The sequence below is a fragment of the Thunnus albacares genome, chromosome 3 (assembly GCF_914725855.1).
Source record: "Thunnus albacares chromosome 3, fThuAlb1.1, whole genome shotgun sequence".
NCBI classification, from domain to species: Eukaryota; Metazoa; Chordata; class Actinopteri; order Scombriformes; family Scombridae; genus Thunnus; species Thunnus albacares.
Window position 1 is genome coordinate 9,085,466 of NC_058108.1, and position 23,104 is coordinate 9,108,569.

The window sequence follows — 23,104 nt, forward strand, 5'->3', positions numbered from 1 at the left end:
AGAAGAGTTCACAATAAACAAGAGATGGTATGTGCACAGGTTTCTGCAATGACAAATAGCACAGCAGAATATGTGGATAATATAACCTGACTGATACTGGACTTCTGAGACTGAAAATCTGATATGATATTACGTATTTTTTTCACATTAATGCTAACCAAAAACAAACATTTTTCAGTATTTCTTGGGCATTTTAAGCCTGTGTTGTAGACAGAAGTAGAGAGATGACAGGAAACAAGGGAGAGAAAGGTGCAACAAAGATTACATTACAATTCATGGTCAGCATCTTAAGTCAAAACAGGTCAAACGTTTGGACACACTTAAAGGGAATGGGAAGGTTTGTCTGAACTTTTGACTCGTACGGTATCTTACGCATTTCTGTATATCAATATTTCTGCAATAAGCCAATATTTGACAATATGGGGCCAACCTCTAGTGGCTAGCAGATATTATGGATTGGTATATAATGTTAGGACTATATTCAGTAAATGATACAGCTCAAAAAATGTTACAATAACTTGCAGTATATACTGTATTTCCACAGTGAATGCCAGAATTAGGGAAAATAGACCGTTAGCTTACCCAACATATGCATGACATAATGTGGTAATCTACATTTTCCAAGGCCTAGTAGGATATAATAATAAAACTCAGACAGTGTCAGACAGATGCACTAGTCCTGCCTGGAGTATGATCTGTTCCATCATAAATTGATCACTGCAGCATTATGGGCTGGAAGCCATGAATAATACACTATTTCTCATAATTCTTGGTGTAATATACAGACACCATATCAGAAACTCACAGATAAATAATGTGAGCTACAATGAGTCACACAGCTGCAGTGAGGCGTTTCTCACATCATGCTGAACAAAAAGGAGAAATAAAAACTAAAATGTGCCTTGTGATTTTCTTAATTCTGCCACACTGGTTTATAGGCCTAATGATGAAATACATAATGTGTGCAGCATGGCTGAACACAGGCGGGCCTGGCGCCATTGTATTTATGTTTTATTGATCTGGAATTTCACCGATCAAGCCAAGGAATTAAAACCAATCAAGTTTATGATTTTTAGTCTAAACTAAGTCACAGCAGTTAGTAACTTCAGTTAAATTCAAGTCCTGGCCTGAAGTCTCAAGTACAGCCACATATGGTGTGTGAATGGCCACATATCTTGCATGCATGTAGAATTCAGATGTGCTACCAACAGATGGATGTGGCAGCCTCGGTGTGAGACTGGAGCAAGAGAGAGGCAAAGGCCGGGGAGGGGGATTTGGCTCTTTTAGCAGCCCTTGAATGGAGCTTCTGTGCAGGCTACGCCCCAGCCCCTTCTCACTGTGTCTCACACTGGCAGCCACGTCTCTTTTGGGAAAGATGGGGCAGGGGGGAATGAGAACCAAGGGACGAAGACAGAAAGGGGGATGATAGAAGGAGCAGAGAGGAGAGAAGAGGAGCAAAGAGGAAAGGGCAGATGGGAAAATAGTTGAGAGGGGAAAGAAAGGAAGAGAGACAGTGGAAAAGAGTGCACACTGCTATCCTTGTGGGTGTAAATATTTGCTGTTCTGCTTGTCAGGGTAGCATTTACCGGGACGGGTTGACTCCTGGTCCTCTAGTGGAATACTGATGAGGCCATGGGCACAGGGGAGCAGGGAGAGAGACAGTGTGTGTGTGTGTATGTGTGTGTGTGTGTGTTAATCTTGCACATGTAAAAGAGGAGGAATAAAGAGAAGTTTAAGGAAGCAGAAGAGATGAAGGATGAGAAATCTGGGCGAGAAGGAGTGCAGAGAGCAGCTGCAAAGTGTTTCCCAGCAGTGCCCACCCTGGCCCCTTTTTTGTTTTTCCAGAAGTCACTCGGACTGACTGCCCCGAGGGCCGGCCCTCTGCCACGTATGAAGAGACACACAAACAAACAACAGACTAATCAGAGGGGCAAGACCTTCATTCGGCTCAGGCTGACTGAGTGACCCAGTTCAACTTTGTTCCGCAGACTTGTAATGTGTTTAGTTAGATTGTGTACGTGCGTGTTCAGAGCTCTGACTAATCTGAATCCGCTGCCAATACAGCCCATGACTATTCTGTAATTTTCTGTAGCTCTCTGACTGCTGTGGTCTCAACTGTCACATGTCGTCGTTAACCATCCCCCTTCAGAACCAGAGCACATGTTGAAGCAAGCAGCACATGTGAAAACAATAATTAAGATACAAGAAGAGTGTTATTTACTTACTTAGAGGCTGTCAAAGGTACTTGGGCTTTAATGAGCTGCTCACATGTCCATTACTTTTCTTTGATCTACTGTAATACACATGTACAAGAATAAAAATAGTTAAAAACCCCAGTTACTCAAGCACTGACATAGCAACCAACAAGCTAGGAAAGGGAATCATCAGCATGGTCAACACATGTCTTTGAACAATTATTTTCCCGTTAAAGGTCATTGAATTAATGCCCATCGTGTCACACGATTGCAGCGCACATTGACTCCCCAGTGACCTTAACTGCGAGCATACATTAACATCCAGCTACATTAGCATGTCCAAAGCCGGAGCCCTTCCACACATTATCCAGATGAATCTAGATATTCCTCTCCTCTTACATTGTTGGCCCTTAAAAGCGGCACAGCTTTGGTAGGTCAGTTCAGGTATCAGGTTTGTTAATGAATACTCTCTCTCTCTCCCTCAATGCTCTGCCAGGTATTTCCCCATGGGCCACCCGGTGTCAGTGCATCTCTACTTCCAGGCAGACCAGTTCCAGGGCTACCTGGTCAAGCATCATGCCACTAATCTGGCCACAAGCAAGCTGGAGACCATGGAAACCTGGGTGGCACCCAAGAAGCACTTCAAGCTAACCAATCCTTCCGCCGGTACATTCAGCAGGTTGCAGTTTGCGGAGGTGAGTCAATATATTGGCATTTATTTTTCATTTCACTTATATTGAAGTCACTTATTTGGCATGAAAACACAAATCAGTCAGCTATGGCCAGTGTCAGGAAATGAGTTCTGTTAAAAGCCTAAGAACCACATAGGAAAAACACAGCTCTTCAGCATATAATTAGAGGTGAGATATACAGCTCATTGCCATGGTGACCTTATACTCATCGCTATGGCGACCTTGCCAAGACTCATAGCAGCGGATCTCCACACAATTAAACCGGTGTCTGTAATGGCCTTGTAAAATGTAAATTGATTGAATTCATCCAAGTTTATAGGGATGAGTGCTTCATGTGCTGCTTATTTGTTGTTTCCTAATAGAACGTCTTCTCACCTTCACACTGGAATGCTTCTCTTGATTGTCTTGTTATGTTAATCTGTGTTTCTGTTTACCACAATGCCTGTTTAGGATACAGCAGCTCGGCTGTGATGCGACAGCCACACAGACTTTTTACAAAATTAACTGAGTGAATGTAAATTGACCTTTTTCTCCACGTGGCTTTTTCTAAATGTCGGAAATGTCATCAAGTTTGTGAATAAATTTGTTTGTGTCTGTAGACCACACATACCTGGACACACTTTGACCCCCGTTTACGTTTAACCTTTTCCAGAGGTCTCAGTGGGACCCAGACACCCAGTCGCCATGCAGCTCCCTCTCACTAAGCCCTAGCCTATGAAACTGTGAGTGACAGAGAAGTGATGTGAGCTGTGGCTTTTATCTGGATGTGCAGCCTGAGAAAGCATTCGCTGTCTGGCACTGTGCAGTGGCTGTCAGTCAGTCAGTCTGTCCATATGTCATTCAAAACGAGAGCAGAAAGAGCTTAAATAAGACAGCGCGGCTGTAGCAGCAGTAGCTCTGTGCTTTTTGTCATCTTAGCAGATATGACCCATTATACAAAAGCTATACGCAGGAGTTTGCAAGATAAACCATAAGGTTGGTTTAACAATGTGTTTCCTGTCCTAAGAAAGACAGACATGTCTTTCCTTTCACTCCTCTACTGCCGCCTCCTTGCTGCCTTTATAGGCCCTTTTACAGCATGATTTAGTGTAGGACTACTTGCAGCTCACACAGTTAAAATTAGTATTTCACCTCAAGTCAGACTTGACATTGAGAGGTATATTACCGTATGTTGGATACATTTTATACAGTAGAACGACTGACTTTGCCCGATGGTGTAGTCCTCACTCCACCATAGTGTGCTGTATATACACATGCATATTGCGGAAGAAGATGTACAGGGGGTAACGAAATAACAGAAACACCTCCAGAACAACAGAAACCTCAAAACTTACTTACTTATATTGTGAGAAATACACTTTTTCGCTTTCTTTTCTCACCAAGAGCTAAAAGGAGAAGACCGATACCACTCTCATGTCTGTCTGGTAAACATGAAGCTACCACATACAGCTGGTTAGCTAAGCTTAGCATGAAGACAGGGAGCAGGGGGCAAGAAAGTGAATGATGTATTACCTGAAAGGTCAGACTATATCTTTAAGGGTTTGAGATATGACTAAAATGTAATATTACAATATCAATACAAATATTTTTTCTGACATCTGTATATATTCAATATGTTTAAAGATCCTCTCCAGACATGTATTAAGATGTATAAAGATACTCTGCATGGAACAATAATGTGTGTCATCATATCATATCATATCATATAATTACTACTCCTTCTCCGTCATTAAAAATTAAGTATACAAACATATTCATGGCGGCGAGAATCAGTGCAACAGCTTCTCTGGCTCCCGATTGTGGTGTAAAGAGTGTTAGGGATTCTCCTCTTAACGTGAGTAAGTGTGCAGATAACAGAGCCAGTGCAACTAGGCCAAGGAGGTACAGCCCAACTGAACTTCTGAACATTATCAACAACTCGCCCGCCTCACTTCCACCGAAGCTTAGAGCTCCGCTCAGCAGACTGCAGGTCCTGGACACAGGACTGGTGTAGCAGACTACAATGAGAAGAGGAAGTGGTGTGTAAGGAAGCAGAAGAGGGGTTAGTTCCTTAGATTTGTGACGTATGAAATCCTGCCTGATTGAATACATGTTTCTGAGACTGTCCTTGGTACACTGCAGTTTTAAAGCAGAAATACTCAGCCATAGCGTCGACTGCTTATTTCGCTCCTCATATGTCTTGTAGCATATGAAAAACACCACATGGACATGTTAACAAGGTTAACTGCGGTGGTGCTGCGGTGAACACCTGTGTTTGCTTACACCCACAAAAAGTACCACTAATAAGCTGCCGAATGGAGCCCTGAGAGGCACTCATGCCCTATGGTTTTAAGTCGGCCCAGATGTAGACTGGGACTGACCATGCTGCTGCCTGATCAAACTGACCTGCCGTATTTAAAGGAGGTGTCAGCCTGCAGGCGCCGGCAAGCTGGGGACATGGAGAAAAGGTTTGCAGGGTCGCGGGGTCATAAGGAAGAAATAGAACAGAGCTAGATTACGAGATGGGAGCATTTTATGTTTTCTATTAAGTCAGATAGGGAATTGAGCAGGATTTAATAAGTAATATGGGTTATAGAAATGAGTGATGAGGCATATGTGAGGAAAAGTAATAAAAGTAAAACGTATAATGTACGAGTCATTAGCAGATGCTCTCACTGTAGGTCAGACAGTAGGAGCTTCTTCCGTCTACAGCAGAGGATAATTGAGGGTTAAACCTGCTGAAATAAATGGTGTCTGTTAATAATTGGCGGTTATGAATGGAAAATCTGAATAATTGTTTCAAGTGAGTGGAAAGCGTGAGTAAACACTGTGCCAAGCCTGCAGAAAAAAAAGGGAGCAATTGAAAAAAAAGGGGGTAGAGGTCACGATGAGGTTGCCAGATCAGCATTAGTTCCACAGAAGCATGTTCTTCTAAGTGAAAGAAGGTCATAAGCCTCCGACTTGGTGAGCAGTCGTAAGGCTTGATTGGGTATTGGTCTTAAGCCAAAGCTTATTGGGTAGGAGCACCGAGGGACAGGTTCACTGTGGAGGTCATCGTAAGCCATAGGCTGAAGCTGAAATAGGCCAGAAGTTAATCCGTGTTTGGCCCACTTTCATACTGGAAGAAAGAGTTTCTTGCTACTGGTGGCTTCCTTCATTACCTGCAGAGATACCTGGAGTTTCTACACCAAGAAGCTTAATCACAGAATATTGCAATATTTAAAGTAATAAACTTTGTGAATGTGTTTAAAATGTTCCAGCAAACTTTGAAACAATGTGTTTTTTGTTAGCTCATAATGAAACTATACTATGTATTTGTGTGGGCACAAGGACAGCTGGATCCAGACCACCCCAAGCTCACTGCATAAATATAAGCAGGTCAATATACAGTGGTATGTATTTTATACTTTTTTGGTACGAATTGCCTTCTTCTGCCCAGTATCCCTGTAGTTAACAAGATTGGACATGTAGCACCAGCTAGGAGAGGTCAGCCAGTCAACAAGTGCATGTGCACCTTATTAACCCCTGTGTGTGTGTACCATATATGTGTGTTGGTGGAATGAAGTAGGGAAGCTGCCCACTCGTCTGGTCTGGAACTGCTGCTCCTACGCTGACTGTTCAGACTGAACCTCGAAAAAGTGAACCTTGGACGGCAGCACCAGTGGTGCATAATTTATTTTGCGCTTAGTCGATGTTTGTTGCTGAATAAACCATAGGCAAGAACCAGAGGCAAGTCTCAGAGCATGTGAACAATGTCAGAATCTCCCTCGCACAACTTAAATCGGACGTCTGTAGGCTCTTTCCCAGTGGATTACAGTGAGATTCCTCTGTCAATACTCCCTTCATTTCTTTCACAGGCTTTAGAGCGAGAGTGCTGCCAATCAATCAGGGATGTAGTGTGTGCCAGCGAGTCAGCCTTGAATAAAGTAATGAGCTACAGCGGTGCCAGACAAGAGAGTTGATTAGTAATATAAAGAGAAAAGAACCAAGGTCCAAGGGGCAGAAATGGCAGAGGTCAGTCCAATAATGGAGATAAAAGTGAGGTGTCTTTTACGGATGGCCAAGACACACACACACACTCTCTCTCTGTCTCATTTATGCAAGTTGCGTCTATTTATACTGTACGTCGCAATCTCAATTCTCAAAGGATGTAATACAGAGTCAGTTCCAGTCAGCCATTGATCGTCCAGCAGGGTGAGGCTGTGTTAATCAGCTACCATTGTAAGGATGAGCGCTTCCTAAAGCCGCCATCCCTCTCACATTTCTGCCAACACCCCAGACATCTTTCACTGTCAATGTATGCATGTGTGCGTGTGTGTGTGTGTGTGTTGCCTCCTCCTCTATCACTCTGTCTCCCCAATCAATCTCGATCACTCTGCGCCTCTCATTTTGCATACAGCACAGTTTTGCAATCTCTGCAACCCAACACACATCACACCTCTTCAGTTACAGTGTTGACCACAATGAAGACATTAAAGTCAATTAGCTGTTGTGTGCCCTTGTGTGTTCTTGTGATTTATTCTTTCTTCCTGTTCTTTTTTTTTTTTGCTTCATATCATACCAATTCAAGAAGCTTTGCAGAGTGATTGAATCAATTCTGACTTCAAAAGACATAACCAGTACATGTGGGTTCAGTCAAACAAATAAACATGTATCCTAAATGTTTATTATGTAACCTTACAGGCCATAATGATCTTTAATTGGCTCGTTATTGCAGGCTAGCAGCTAGTTCATGCTCTGTAGCCAGAGGCACTATATGTCTCATAATTCACCAAAGATACTGCATGTTTTACTTATTTTATATATTATCTGTTACATCTTTATATTTATATTTATTTAGCTCAACATTTTCTCAGAGAATGCAGCTCTGTCTTTGTGGAAGCATTGAAACCTCATTTTACTGGAGGTTTCCTCCCTAGACTCCCTTTTTTCTGCCAAACGGTTGTGGTCACTGCGTCTGCATATAATCAGTGTGTTCCTCTGTTTGGGATTTTTTCCTGTGATGTCAGGTTGTATTCTCCTCCACTGTAGTTTCTATTCTGAACAAATACTGTTCACACTGGATACTGGTTGCCATCCGTCTCTTTCTCTCTCTCTATGATATGTGTTCAGAGAGCAAACGGGATGCATTTGATCTTCACCCCAAGGGGATAATGGTTGGGGTCTAGTTATACGCCTTCCCCAGCCTGCCTCTCATATTCCTTGTTAAAGATAAACTCAGACATACCAGCGACCGTGGACAAAGAGACTCAAATGTGCAGGACGAAACAATCAGGCTTGTCAGCTTCTGCATACAATATTATATAACGGCTGTGTGGAGGGCTGGGCTAGAGTGTGGTGCTGTTTGATGAAAAATGCATGCCGAAGATTATTTCCCATGATAATTCAGTGCAGATATTGGTTATCTTCATAGTATGGTCAAATGGTGATGCGTGCACAGAGTGTGTTACTTATTTATGTTCTCTGTGCACTATATACAACAGCTGGAGTGAATTTATATATCATCATCTCATGTGCTTGTCTCTCTTCTTACCCCATTCTGTCACTCACTCTTTTCTTATCTTTTTTCCTTCTCTTCTCCACTGACAGATTGGCACAGAGTGGGATGCAAAAGAACGCATGTTCCGAAACTTCGGCGGCCTGATGGGCCCCATGGACGAGACGGTGGGCATGCAGAAGTGGGCTAAGGGGCCTAACGTCACCGTCACAGTCGTGTGGATCGACCCCACCAACGTCATCGCAGCAACCTACGACATTCTAATAGACGCCAGCGCTGAGTTCACCCACTACCGGCCGCCGCTCAACCAGCCTCTGCGGCCAGGCGTGTGGAGTGTCCGCATCCTGCACCACTGGAGTCCCGTGGCTGAGATGCGCTTCCTTATTGCCCCCTTGGCCTTTAATAAGCACCAGCCCATACGACAAGGTGAGGAAGAGGTTCAAATTGCCTCTGTGATTTTCATGAGGCATATTTGTAACTAGCATTTGCCATTCGTTTTAGCTTAGCATAACAGAAAATTACTATTGATGGTGTTATTTGTACAAATAGCCTTGCGAAAGTTATTGCACTGCTATGCCATTCCTCAGTAGATAATCATTCATCATTGCTAGATTTGATGGGTTTCCTGCATGGCATGTAAAATAAAATCTGCACAGTGCACAGTGCAATTTAATACAGCAGCTCTGCAATAAATCCTATATTTGGGAAGCTTATAATTGTTGACTATCTGTTGACGCTGTGTCACAGAGGAGTTGCTCCAACACTGTGGTCATTTTTGAGGCTGTAATTTGTGGTTCTTGTAACACCACAAACTAAGACTTCACAAATTCTTAAGAGATGAATCCACAACAGTCTGAGCGCAAATTGAGCATTATAAGCCTCACAGAGGAAGTATTTGTTGTGGGTTATTGCAGAGCAGAGGCCACTACATGCGGGGGGGGTGAGAGTAATGTCTTAGTGTGTGTTATACACCGATTACATTACTTGGTTACTTGCCCACCGCCCCCACTGTCATTTTGCTTTTCTTTAAATAGAAATAAAAACCCATTTAGTTCATTTTTGCATATCAGTGCCCATGTTCATCAAATAAAAAAAACTCTAATCTGTAAAATATTAAGCATGTTATCAATACTTAGTCAGACATCTGATGCTACAATTATAAACTGAAAGTGTTTGCTGCGTGACTGTCGGCAGCAGCAGCAGAGTCGTAGCACAGAGTAAAGACGTCTGTCCTCCCTCCTGCTCTCCGCTGTAAACACACGTAGCTGTTAGTGAGCAGCTGCTCTCATGTCTCGGTGCTTGTTTTCAGCAGAAACAAGCAGGACACGGGAACTTGGCTTGGGTCTTGAAGAGTTGTAGGATGTAGTCACAAACAAATAGCCTAGACTCTGCACACACCGCACTGTTCACAGCTATACTAACTTCATACTCTCTGCTCCGGTCGCTGCAGCCTCACCGTCACACACACATTCTCTCTCTCTCTCGCTCTCTCTCATGACCACATATGGGATTTGTTTTTCCTTAAAGGAGCTACACTACTTGTATAAAAAAAGAAATTTTATTCCCCAATGCTTAGGCCCGACGGGGGGGTCAACGCAGGCCTGGTTGGCCGCTGGGCTTGAAATACATTGGAAGAAACCCTCTTACTAGTACTTCTGATAAATCCATGATGGACAGGCTGGCTCATTTTTAGCTTTGAAACACCAACTGTCCAACTTTATCAATTATAGATTAGATTGAGGATTGTGTGGCTTTTGCAGCCACTAAACCTTTGTTATTTGCACATATGTAAATTGGATAATATGCAGACATTTTGCACAATATTGGCCCCTTTCTATGCAAATGAGCCTCATTGCAAAAACAGTCCAATTCACAGTGACCAGCGATAATAGCCACACGCAGTTAGAGTGAAATTATTAGCTTCTGCAGAGTTGGTGGCAACTCACTCACTCACCTACTCACTCTTTCACTCTCTCTCTCTCTCTCTCTATCTTTTCAAATCTTCAAGTTTGTGAGGCTTAAATGATATTGAATTGATATTAAATGATATCAAGGGTGAAATCTTCAATCAGACATAGGCTTAACTTGGACTTTCAGCTACTTAAAAATAAAAATGTCCTGACAGCTCTGGTGGAGCTCAGGATTCATCCATAAGAGCTGCATTATTACACACAGTTCCACCATATAAAGCTGGAATCTGTGTGTAACAGCTGATCTGTGTAGATGTGTAGCAGAACACAGAACATTAATTATCACCAGATCCTGACCGATCCGGAGTTAATGAAGTTACCGCTGCTGTGCCGCGAGCATAAATGCACACAGCCTCTCTCTCAGTTCGGAGACACACTTATCGTTTCAGCTGCTGTGTGATGCTGCAGCCAGCTGTGACACACAGCCAGCTGTGGGCAACAAAGAGAACATCAGTACTGATGTTTCTGTGAAATCTCGGATACATTCAGTGACACCTGAATAACATTATTGTAAGATTCAGACTTTAATCTAACACATTTCAGACCTTCCTGAGTCACATTAATACCTGTAGCCTGTTTTGATGGACATTTCAGTAGATTATGTTATAGATGTGAAATACTAGAGAAGTAAAAGAAGCAAAAATACATCAAAGTTGGTTTGTGAGTGTGGAGGACTGTGTGTGTGCATGTCTGCTAATTAAAGACATGCAATTTGAAGCTTTTGTGCTCTGTGCAGTTTTCATTATGGACCAATCTGTGTGCTGAAATGTTGAGAAAAGCCTGACACACTGGAAACCGCTTCACTCACTCAATCAGATGCAAAACAAGGGCAAAGTGCATTCAGCTGCAAAACTTTATGAGTGTTTAGCGCAAAATCTTTTATGAAGTATAAGACCTTGAGATGAGGCAGAAAGCAGTTGCAAATGATGCGCAATTCACGGTGCTATCCATTCTTTGTGAATTTGTTCCTCACTGTAAAGCAACAATTGCCTGTTTAAGTGTTCTAAAATGTCTGCGCCCACACACACACACACACACACACACACACACACACACTTACACACACTGAGAATTTGTATTTGCAGTGATGCCCTTTCTAATCAAGCCTCTGGGCCTCCGCAGACCTCGGTTGTTTGTCATCAAGTCAACCCTAATAACCCAGCGAGCTGCTCATACATACTAAACAATATGTTAAACAACAGCGCACTTAGCCCTCCAAAAACAATGACACAATTAAATCAATCAGCCAGCATGGATAAGAGGCGAGACTGCATTGTTCTCATCCATAAGCAGCCAGTTTGCTCTGAAAGTCACATGAGAGTTGAGACACTAGCTCGAGCACATTCACGTCTTTCTGCGTTTTAATAATCTCACTGAGCCGTAGATGATGAGGAGAAACAACAAATAAAGGTACAGCTTTTGTCTTTAACCCGAGTCTCATCAGGACTCTGGTGGGTAAAGTATTCATCACTGGTTTATGGATTTTTAGGTTCGTTTCAAGTGCACAATGTTCTGGCTCTCTATTGATGTATCAGATAACCTCAGTTGCCAGTTTATTAAGTCAACTTAGCTCAAATTAATGCATTCTGATACAACAGCATTGTAATAAATCCCACTTGTTTTTGTTGAAACTGTTTCAGAGAGGTGCTAATTTATTGGTGATTCACTGATATAAATGGGATGGACAAATTATTAGAAAAACCTCTCATAAAGCAATAAAATTCAACACCACCACAAACTACTGCCCACATATTAAAACTGTTTCAACAAAACCTGAACATTATAACCTTCATGAAAGTAGGATTTATTGCTGGCAGAGCACTCATATCCCTTAATTAAGTTTAAAAAAAAAAACACAACTGAAAGCTCTTTCTTCAAAATACATCTATCTTAGTATTATCAGCTAAATCCATTCAAAGTATCAAAAGTAAAATAAGCCATTATGCAGAATTTCTCATTTCAGAATGTTGTAATAATATAAATGCTACTGAATCATTGTTACTAATGCATTAACAGCAATTATCTGGTCAAAGTGGAGCTAATTTTGACTACTTTGTACAAACAGTTTGTCTTCTCTAGAGCAGTGGATCATGTTTTATTAGATGATTATATGTTTTGTTTTTAATATCTTGATCTGAAAGGTAACCACTAACTCCAGCTGCCAGATCAATGTAGTGAAGCAAAATATTTCCCACTGAGTTGTAGTCAAGTATAACTATAAAGCAGCAGAGAAATACTGAATACTGAAGTACAAGCAACTCAAAATTGCATTTTTTTCTTAACTGATCATAGTCCACAAACAGGCCCATTTTACTGCTGTCTTTTCACACATGAGTGCATCAAAGACATTAAAAACTTGTGCTTTTAACTCACAAATAATAAACAAAATATATATTTATATCCATTGTATGGATACATAAATATTAGTGTGTATGTGTGTGTGTGTGTGTGTGCTTGTGTGTGTGTGTATGTGTGTGTGTGTGTGTGTGTGTGTGTGTGTGTGTGCGTGCTGTAATGCATGCTTTCATCTAAGCTGTTCCGTCCACCGACTATAATTTACCGCCATGTCTGGCACCAGGTTTCCCTCCTACATGCAGTGCCAGTAAAACTTAATGACGTGGCCTTCCCTTCCTCCCGCATTGGCAGCAGCAGACGCATGCATAAACACACACACACACACACACATACACACACTCACATCCACAACTACACAAATTTATACACAAACACAAAAATCTACACAGACGCATTACTTCATAGTGTGTGCACTGCTACCACAGGCTAGCTGGCATGGGTTGGACATCTCTTCGCCTGGTGGAGCACCTCGTGTCTGACTGCATCTTTTTGTCACCAGCGCATGAAAAGCGCTTATGTCTGCTCACATCTGGGTGCGAGAGAGTTTGTGTTCCACAGCCACGCTTAGAAGGGATGGCTAGCGCCCCAGTTAGAGGACCAGTGAGGAATTTACAGCTTCACTGGAGCTCAGGGTGGAGAGGGTGTTTTAAGGAGAAGTTGTGTCTACATTTTCTGTCTTTCTGCGGGTCTTGACCATCATGGGAAGAAAGAATGAGGGTGTGTCTGAGTATGTTCTGACTAAAAAGTTAGTGATTTGACATGTGCTATGTCAAATCACTACAATGAATGGGATTTAAGGAGCCCAATCATGAAAATGGATTTAAGGAGCCCAATCATGAAAATCAACCCAAGCAAATTAGCAAGCAGGTTTTCAGATAATGATAAAGCAAATCACATTCCCTGCTTTGATTCATGTTTCCTTCTTTTTTCCTTTTATCCCTTTCCCTCCCCCTCTATCTTTTCCCCCTTCAATCCTCTTTCTCTTTCTGACCCCTCCTCATCATCTCCTTCCTCTCTGTTCTCTCTCTCTTCCTTCTCACGTTTCTCCAGAGGATACCCTAAGGCTCCACAACGGGCCAGTGAAGAACAGCTACATGGAGCAGAGTTTCCACGGCCTCAACCCGGTGCTCAACATCCCCGTCAGCCTGGGCTACGTGGAGCAAGCCAAGAGAAACGCGGCCCTAACTGGCCTGGAGCTCGAGCGTTGGCTAGACAGCCTGGTGGGCGAGCTGTGGGAGGCGGCTGACGTGTGCGCCGTGGGCCCTACTGCCTGCCCTGTCATGCAGGCCTGCCCCAAGAACCCTTGGAGCTCCCTGAGCCCAGACCCCAAATCGCAGCTGGGAGCACCGCGTGCAGACGGGCGCATCAGGTAGCAGCGAGGCCTCCAGCTGGACAGGAGGCTACGGCACAGAGAGAGATTCACTGTTGATTTTTATTTATTTAAGGTTAAAGGTGGGGGAGGGGATAGCATTCTTCCTAAGAGGAAGGAGGAAACAAAAGAAAAATTGGATTTTTCGGAGGTTGGTGAGGGAGTCTGGACAGAAAGCAAAGTGTATGATTTTCAGGTCCTCCCACAGGGTTCCACCTTTTAGGGGATTATGCTGGCTTTGCTATTTCAGTTTCTCAGTGTATTTATTTTTCTTCTCATGGCTGAGTTTTACTGTGATCAAACGTTGCAATTTCGAGCATTTATTTTGCTGCTGAATGAATTATGAAGTCAGCTTTTAAAGCCCTGCATGGGGCACGGCGGTCATGTGAGCGTGTGTTGTCGACACTGGTAGCAGACGAACCTCTGCTGCAAAAAGGCCTTAGCTGTAAGATATATATGAGGAGGCAACCTGGTACTGATTTAACTGATGTGCCTCCTTAGGTTTATGTCAGCATAAACAAACTGACATGATATCTGTGTGTTCAGATACACCCAAACAACGGAAAAGATTATTTTGATACGACTCAAAAGCAGCGAAAAAATAAAAGCAAATTATTCCAGTGTTTGTGAAAGAATTTTGAACAAATATTTTATCATTTTAAAGCCAATTCAATTACTTCAAAACTCTGAGTTTCTGGTAGTTCTGTGACTCAGTTTGTAAATCAGTAGATTAAATCAGTAACAGCAGCACAACTTCTTTCAGTTCAGTGCCTGATTAGGATGTGGAACTGTTGGTGGCTGGGCTAACCATCTGCTGCAGTCACATCTCGTAAATATGGAAAAAGAGAAATGCAAATACAGAGGCCTTCTCAGCATAATTACAACTATTTGGATTATAATAGAAATTTAACATAGACACTTAAGTGTTCTAAATTTATAAATTCTTCATCTGTGGTTGTTGTACAATAGTATTTTGAGATTTAACATTCACATAGTGTAGTTTTCTTTAATAAAAACCCAGATGTTGTGACAGGCAGCGGACAAAGAAAGAGTTGTTTTGTCCGTCTCGGTTTTCTTACCAACCTGCCTCAAACTTGAAACACATTATTTCAAGCTGACCTTAAAATTCTCACCCTTGCTTTCAGTGTCATCTTTTTTACTTTCTTCCAGTCATTTCAATGACACTTTATGTTGTACATAATTATACAAAAAGTCTCAAAATTGTGTGAATGAGAGGAGGTGAGTCCATGAGTCGCTATTTATTTATACGTTTATATTAATACTGATATTTTTAGTCAGTGACTAAATAACTGCAACGCTGCCTTGGCAGCATGATAAATATTTTTTTGTAAAGAAAGCCGCCTTTATTTACAAAGGCCAACACCCCAAACTTATACTGTACCTTTTTATGGCCCGCACCTGTGTGTGTTAGTCAGTGTTGTCCTGTCTGAATAGATCTTCTTGTCTTGGTTTCCTACATGGCTGTTTGCCAAGTGCATCACAAGAGAAAGCCACCTTGACCTGTGGGGTCAGAGGTCAGCTACCTAACAACCTCACCAAACAGAGAAGGTGAACAAAAACACTCTTCACATCGAACACACCGGACAGCGTCTGGGATCGGAGGAGAAACTGTGCTTTTCGGTGTTTTATGGTTCCTGTCAGTTTCAGAGTGATAGTGAGTGGTAGTGCTCTTCATGCTGTGACAATAATGTACAATTTCAAGTGAATATTATATTGTGTCTTGATTGCAAAATGCATAATTTATTAGATCGGATCTATGGCACCTTTTCAACTCTATCTACATTTGAAGTATCTTTTCTGCCATCAAGACAATCTCTGGACGTTTCAAACAAGTTAATTACACTGAGGGTAGCACTGAACTGCACCACAGCACATCCTGAACAAGAGGTATGGTCAGATATTTGTTTTACTTTTGAAATAAGTTTTGTCTGAAGCCAATTAGGGTTTCAGTTGTTTTAATTCGATTGTCAACATTGTTTAGCCACCACACGAGCAAAGTGAGTGTTTTTGCAAAGGCTAATTAAGAGACATTACTGTTCGTTAATGTCAAGTTCACCTTGCCTCTCTGTCGGATGTGTCTATTATGATTGCTACCACTCCCTCCCTCTCAAACATACACTGTTTCTGGGGTCGGGTTGTAAAGGACAATTTGTTTCCCCAGTGGACGGCTTCTGTTGCCATCTTTTAACTTATAGTGCCACCGTGCTCAGAACAATTACTTCACAAAATACATGCTATTATGTAAGTTCAATGACAGTTTTGGAAAAAGGTGAATTAAATAAATGTAACTCAATGTGAAAGTCCTATTTTGTAACAAAATGATTAACAATGAAGAAAATGTACATAGGTATTTTGTATTGAAATATTGTTTAAAAGGTATTGTACATGTAAATACAAATGTGGTTAAATGATATTGAATTATTCAGAGTTTTTGAAGTGTCAATAACTGGGCACAAAGAGTGACTTGATGGTGTTTCTTGATTAAAGTACATAACCTGTTTCAGTGTTTTGGACAGCTGTGACAACAACCTTGTCATATTTGCCTCTCAGAGAAAATCTCATGCCAGATTGTTGTTGTTCTTGCTGGAATGTATTGTCGAGCAACTGTTGCACAAATTTCTCTGAACTGACGTTTCCCCCGTTCTTGTTTTTTTTTTTTCCCGGGGAGGCTCTGTGTGCCTTAGCTGACTTTTAGAACCTTCTCTGTCCATTTAAGGAAAAAAAATCCTTATTTTGTTATTTGTTTTGACCTTATGTGAAGAATACCATGAGTCTGTCAAGTGATTCACTGGTACTGCAACACCAAAAAGATGTCTGCTGTTGTATATATCATCAGGCCTTCTGTCTTTATCAGCTTTTATTTTTTTCTTCCCTTTGGGAGATTTGTTTTGTTGTACTTGACTGGCTTGTTTTACTTTTCTCTGACTGCTTTTTGGAAATAAAATTCTATGGAAAAACAGCAACATACTGACTCTGTGCTACAGCAGTGACATACTAGTGATCATGTTATTGTTGATAAAAATTGTTACTACTGAAGATTTTTTCCACTATTACTCTCCTGTTATGCATTAAACACATTTAGCTTAGTAAATATAGCCAAAGTCAATTTAACTGGGTAATTTAATAAAGCATATTTTTATTCACTTTCATTGATCATTAAATGTTAATGTTATTTTATCATATTCATTTCAAGAAAATGTATATAAATTGCTATAAGCTGAAATAATTTAAACCTGCATTAACTGATTTTTTTGGCCACATGGGGGCAGCAAAAACAAGTTGTGAACCATAGACTGTATAAAAATAGTGGACAAAGCCACCGTGACCATCGCCATCTTGGATTTCTGAAGCCAGAAGTGATGAGAAGTGACCATACTTGGACGAGAGGGTGGAGCTGACCCTAACGCTAGCTGCTAGCTTGGTTAGCACGGTGCATTTACAGTCCATAGTTAACTGTGATAATACTAGTGCTAATGTCAATTTTCACCAGCAAGAACACTTAAAACCATTAAAAGAAAATGTATTTACCAGGAAAACTGAACATCAGATTCCTTCAAGGGTCTTTTAGTACAACCAAATGACTTCATAGACTTCCATACAATCTGACTTGTTTTTGGAGCCAGTAGAGTCACCCCCTGCTGGCCATTAGAGAGAATGCAGCTTTAAGGCACTTCCCCATTGCCGTCACTTTTCAGACCCGGAACTACCAGCTTGTTGTGAACACAAGGCTGTCATTTCATCACCTTTTAAGTTGATATGTTGTTAACAAATATTTGCTTATTCACACATCCATTAGTTATGGAGCAACATTAGCATTTCTTTGGAGTGGTGTTTCTGAAACTCGCTATAAAGCTCTGTAAAGCCAAGGGGGGAGCAGAGTCTGGTGATAGCAACACCTCTGACCTTACACATTTTTATTATAAAAAAAATATAGATTAATATAATATATCATCTATATAATATAGATTAAGATTGAAACGCGACTCCAAATTGATGCTAATGTTGTTCCATATCTGCTGTATATCAACTTTTTGCTGACACGTTTGCCATACAACTTTATAAGGTGATAATATGTCAGTGTTGTGTTTTTAGCTTAGCATTCTGCCAAAAAATCTATTAATGCAAGAAAGGATGAGGATAAGAAACATTAGTGCAGAAACAATAGTAATGACAATAATTATACAACAACAAAAAACCTCTTTCAAAAGGATTTTCTAGTAAACTGAACACTTGAAAGATGTTCTAATCCCTATATGCGTCACAGTTGGAAATTATGTTGGTCTTTAACCATCACTTCATGCTCTAAGTATTTTCCTCAGTCAAACTGAAGTACTTGACTCGTTAACTGTGGGTACACCTAGTTGCTCCCACATGTTTTCCACCAAATTAGTTTCAACAATTGTCCTCTCACAGAGATTCTTAACCAACACCCACTTCGTAACAGAGTTCTTTAATGTGCGGCTACAGGGAAAATTAAAGCATTTCAAATAAATGATGATAAATAAACGAGATGATCCAAATCGTATGATGCTCTCATAAACACATCTATGGACAGTGACACATGTACTGAGAAATATTGTAAGTCTATGTAGCTGATATTTTACTTATGTACTATAGTATCTGACAACAAAAACGAGACCTAGATAGAGAAATAAGTCTCTTTTTTTCACTCTTTATGTGTGTGTTCCCCGGAGGCTCCCTCACACAAGGCAGCACTGTTGAGTGTTTGACAGGTCCTGATCAAAGGAACACTACGGTGCCAACAGATCCCATCTACTGTCCCATAAGACTTGGGACAAGCAGCCTAATTAGTCATGTTAGCTGTGTGTGCGTGTGTTTCCTGAGTAAGCGAGAGTCACTAAGTGAGAAAGAAAAAAGAAAAAATATCGTGCAGGTTTACGTGTGTGGGTGAAGGCAGATGTGAAGAGAAATGTGTGGCCTTTTGCTGCTGAATTCACCCACTGCAGGATGAGCGGCATGGTGTTTGTTGGAGTGTGATGTGAAACACTAAAAGCTATCCTGCTGATGTTGGAAGGAAATGACTCGGATTAATGGCAGATAAACACACTGATGATCATTTTCAGCTTTTAACTCTAGCTCACTGACACACATGCTGCTTGATTAATTAGCACCCCTGAAACGAAGAGAGACTGTAATAACAGTGATAGTAGGCATCTCTCTCACTATTGTAACACGGCCATCTGCACACAGAGAGCAGGAGAATCACCACTGAATACATTTAAGTCACAATACATTATTTAAAAAATGCCATACTGATGAATCAGCTGTACATTTTACATCTGTATTACACCCAATATTATTACTCTTAAGGATTTCAGTGTTAAAATTTGTATTTAGAATTAAGAAATTCTGATTTTTTTTATTCATAACAAAGAAAAAATATGTTTCTCTCACAGTTGGTTAAAGCATAAGTCTGATATTGTATATTTTTCTTTTTGTCAACAAATCCTATAAAAATTGCCAGATGTTGTCAAATGTTAGAGCCAGACACAGCTCACGCCCCTGTTCCTGAGGCCATCGTCCAACTATGAGCTATTGAAAACACATCAGTGAGTAACACGGTTGCACTGGATGACCTGTTCCTTCATTGTGATGAACATGGACACTGTAGATTATTTGAGTCAATGTCCTGATTCCATAAATACTTACTACACCAAGTGTGTATTAATCCACAACTGAAAATAGTGATGTAAAAACCACAGTGCCCATCTGTTTTAGGAAATTATTTAGCCTTTTTTTAAAAAAAAAAAAAAAAAAAAGAATGAAAGAAATTATATATTTTTTGAGCCATTTTAAAGATATTAGTCTTCAGTGGGACTCAATGGGCTTAGAGCCACAGACATGCTGGGGAAAGTGTAGAGTATTGAGAGACAGTTTTGGTCTATTCATGGGATTTGTTGACAATAGCAAAAATATAGCAGATCACCAGCCTTATTCTTTGAAGTGGACTGTGTAAATTACCCAAATTATTTTTTTATGAGTATTTTGTTTGGTCTTCATTATTATTAGTGCGTGTTTGAATATTTTGCAGTGCAGCACATCCTCTTATCAAAACAGTTTTCAATATAGAAGTTGAGTTTAACATAGAAATACATACATACTGTTATGTTGTAAACCAGTTTAAACTGCAGTCTGCATGGGACTACAGTGATGACGTCTTATGTGTTGCATGTCTCTTCACTCCTCTTCCACGTAAATTCTTCTGTTACCTCTGATTTTCTCCCCTGCCCTCATCTCTCTTTGTCTCTCCTACCTTCTCTCTGTCTTTCTGCATAACTGCAATATATAAAGATTTATAAATTTGATACATACGGTAGTAACACTCCTCTTCCTATATCACTCCTCTTCTCTCTCTAATAATATTTGATATACTTCAATCCAATGCAATCATATTGCATATGATATATTTAAAGTCACTAAATTACATCTAATTGTAAGATACTTGATGATTGATTTCACCTCTCATCCCTCCCTCCTTTCTGTGTAGCCTGCAGTTCTGAGATACTGAGCATCAAGATTTCACATCCCAGCTGGCAAATCTATTTTGCAGTGAAAGTTATCTTTAAACCACACCAGGATCATCAGGGTATGCTGAATGCAAAATATCACAAGCTTACAACAATTACAAATTGGATTTTCATGGCAAAAAAGTAGCACAATGTTTATTGTAATATTTATTGTAAACAACTATACAGTAGCCCACAGTTTCAATGGAAACAAAGCTAAGTGGTACAACAAGTGTTTGTAATTTAATAACTAACAGGCGAACAGGTAAGTTAGCTTGCAGTGTTCCAATATTATATTGACTCTAGCACAGACATTAAGCTCTGCTTGATGTCCAGACTTGAAAAAGCCATTTTGTGTTTGGAAACAATGAAGACTTTATCAGAAAAGCTTGCAGCCATCTAACCTTGAAGCTCACAGCCAAGTCAAGTGTCAATCCAAGAAAGCATCAAGTGTCCATCTGGCCATTAATTGCAGTCAGCTTGCCAACACACAGATGGTCGATTTTTGAAGCTTTTCCATGTTTGAAGAGTCCTTCACCCCTTATGCCAAACCCAACAAATATCCTAGATTCTCTCCTCTTTTTTTTTTCTTTTTACTAATAACAACTGATAATTTGCGTTTTGACCTTACTGGTTTTTTACCAAACTACAGATTTACATTACACAAATTACAGATTCCTTTTTCTTCACCTAACACTGCATGACAATAACCGACAGAATCTCAAAGCGCACACACATGCATACCAATCATAGACTCTGTTTGGGTTGTGTCCTACTGTGTACCTCGGTGCGCACAAAGCTGCATATTAAAGGTGTACTATGTAAAATTCGACTAGAATTTTAATGTAAAACATTCAAAGATTAACTACAGAATGCTAGGATTATCAACAGATTGGTAAGAAGTCATAGTTTTGACGTTATATCAAAGATGGCTATGTATTGTGTTGCAGAGATATCTACTGAAGTTAGCATGCTAGCCAGCTAGCCTTGGCCCATCCTGTCTCGTAATACCACTTTGTACCTTAAGAGGTGATAGTGAGTCACTAGCATCCAGTCTGCCCTCAGCCTAACATGAGAGGAAAAAGAAGTAGCGCTAAGTCACCATAGCAGCAGTGGTGGACTGAGAGGTGTTGTAAGTTTCACTGTAGGACTGTTAATATGTCACTTTTTTAAGTTTTGATATTTTTTCAGGCTTGAAAATAACCATTTCGATTCCCAATATGTGGTCAGTTTATCCAAATAATGCTTATTTGGAAATTTGGGCAGCTGCTGGCTGGGTGAGACAGCTGGTCAGCTGCATGATCTGATGAACTGATTTGTGCTGCTCTTTGGTAATTTACTGCTGACTCTAATGTCTCCATAGAATTTTGATATTTTGACAACACCATAGCACAGATTCACTGAAAACAGTAAGCTTTAGGCCATATTCAGTGAGTGATAATTCTATCAGACTGGTGGTGGGGTGATGTATGTGGGGGGAAGGGGAAGGGTAGAAGGGTGGGGGTACTGTGCTTTCTGGTGCTATGCTGCCCCCTATTTGTTTGGTGCAGGTGGTCAACTCTTCTATAGTGCACCTTTAATGCTGCCTCATATTATAACCAACACACTCTGAAAATGAAATGAAACTTATTGAATATAGAACTCATTTACAGAGAGTGGATGGAGTGAAGGTGGAAAACTACACTCACAGCGCTTTCAGTTTATTTCCTCATCAAATAGCCAACATCTATAACTTATGGAGAAAGTTCAAAGTTTAAAACAAGGTAATAATACATTTTTTAAAAAATTGATTACAGGTTCACATTAAAATAAAAAATGTTTTATGGTCTACAAAATGTAGAACATCTGACACTATTTAAATGAGTTTAACTTATAAAGTTAACCCAGCTATTCACCCAACTATGAAAGTATGCCTGTTGAACAATGATAACACATATAAAAATGTTTATTTTCTTGTATTTCATCAAAATACCTTTAAATTAACTTCCTGTAAATGTAAATGTAAACGTCATTCCCACTAACAGCCCCTTCTTTGTTCCTCTCATCACATAAAAAGACTAAGTGTAATGTGATAAATTCACAGAAACTCATCACCTGACTCTCAGCTCTATTTAATGGTTTCCCAGCCTGCATCAGCTTTTGTGTGTGTGTGTGTGTGTGTGTGTGTGTGTGTGTGTGTGTGTGTGTGTGTGTGTGTGTGTGTGTGAGTGAGTGAAAAACACGTCTGCCATATCAACTTAAAAGGTGATCATACTGTATGTCAAGATTGTGTTTACAGCTTTTTTTTATTGTTGTTTTTTTTGCCCAAATTGGCCAAAAACTCAGTTATTGCAGGTTTAAAGTGACACTGCATTTTTCACTGAACCCCCCCCAAAAAACCTGTGCTCTTTTTCCAAGGACACCACTGATGCATCCCAGTGGCTGAAATGTATTCAGTTTGGAGAATTTGTGACAGCTCAAGGGTATGCATGTATTCTTTCATCAGCTACACCGAATATG

The 23,104-nt window shown here is 40.5% G+C and overlaps 1 protein-coding gene across 1 annotated transcript in view; it reads left to right on the plus strand.

The window, feature by feature from the left end:
* xylt1 (xylosyltransferase I) overlaps positions 1–17,003 on the plus strand; it is a 79,551-nt gene extending 62,548 nt beyond the window's left edge. Inside the window, exons 9-11 of the mRNA XM_044346366.1 lie at positions 2,692–2,890; positions 8,456–8,789; positions 13,739–17,003. Coding sequence (XP_044202301.1) covers positions 2,692–2,890; positions 8,456–8,789; positions 13,739–14,061 — 856 coding nt within the window. The 3' untranslated portion in view covers positions 14,062–17,003. The remainder of the gene's footprint in view (positions 1–2,691; positions 2,891–8,455; positions 8,790–13,738) is intronic.
* Positions 17,004–23,104: the final 6,101 nt, after the last annotated feature.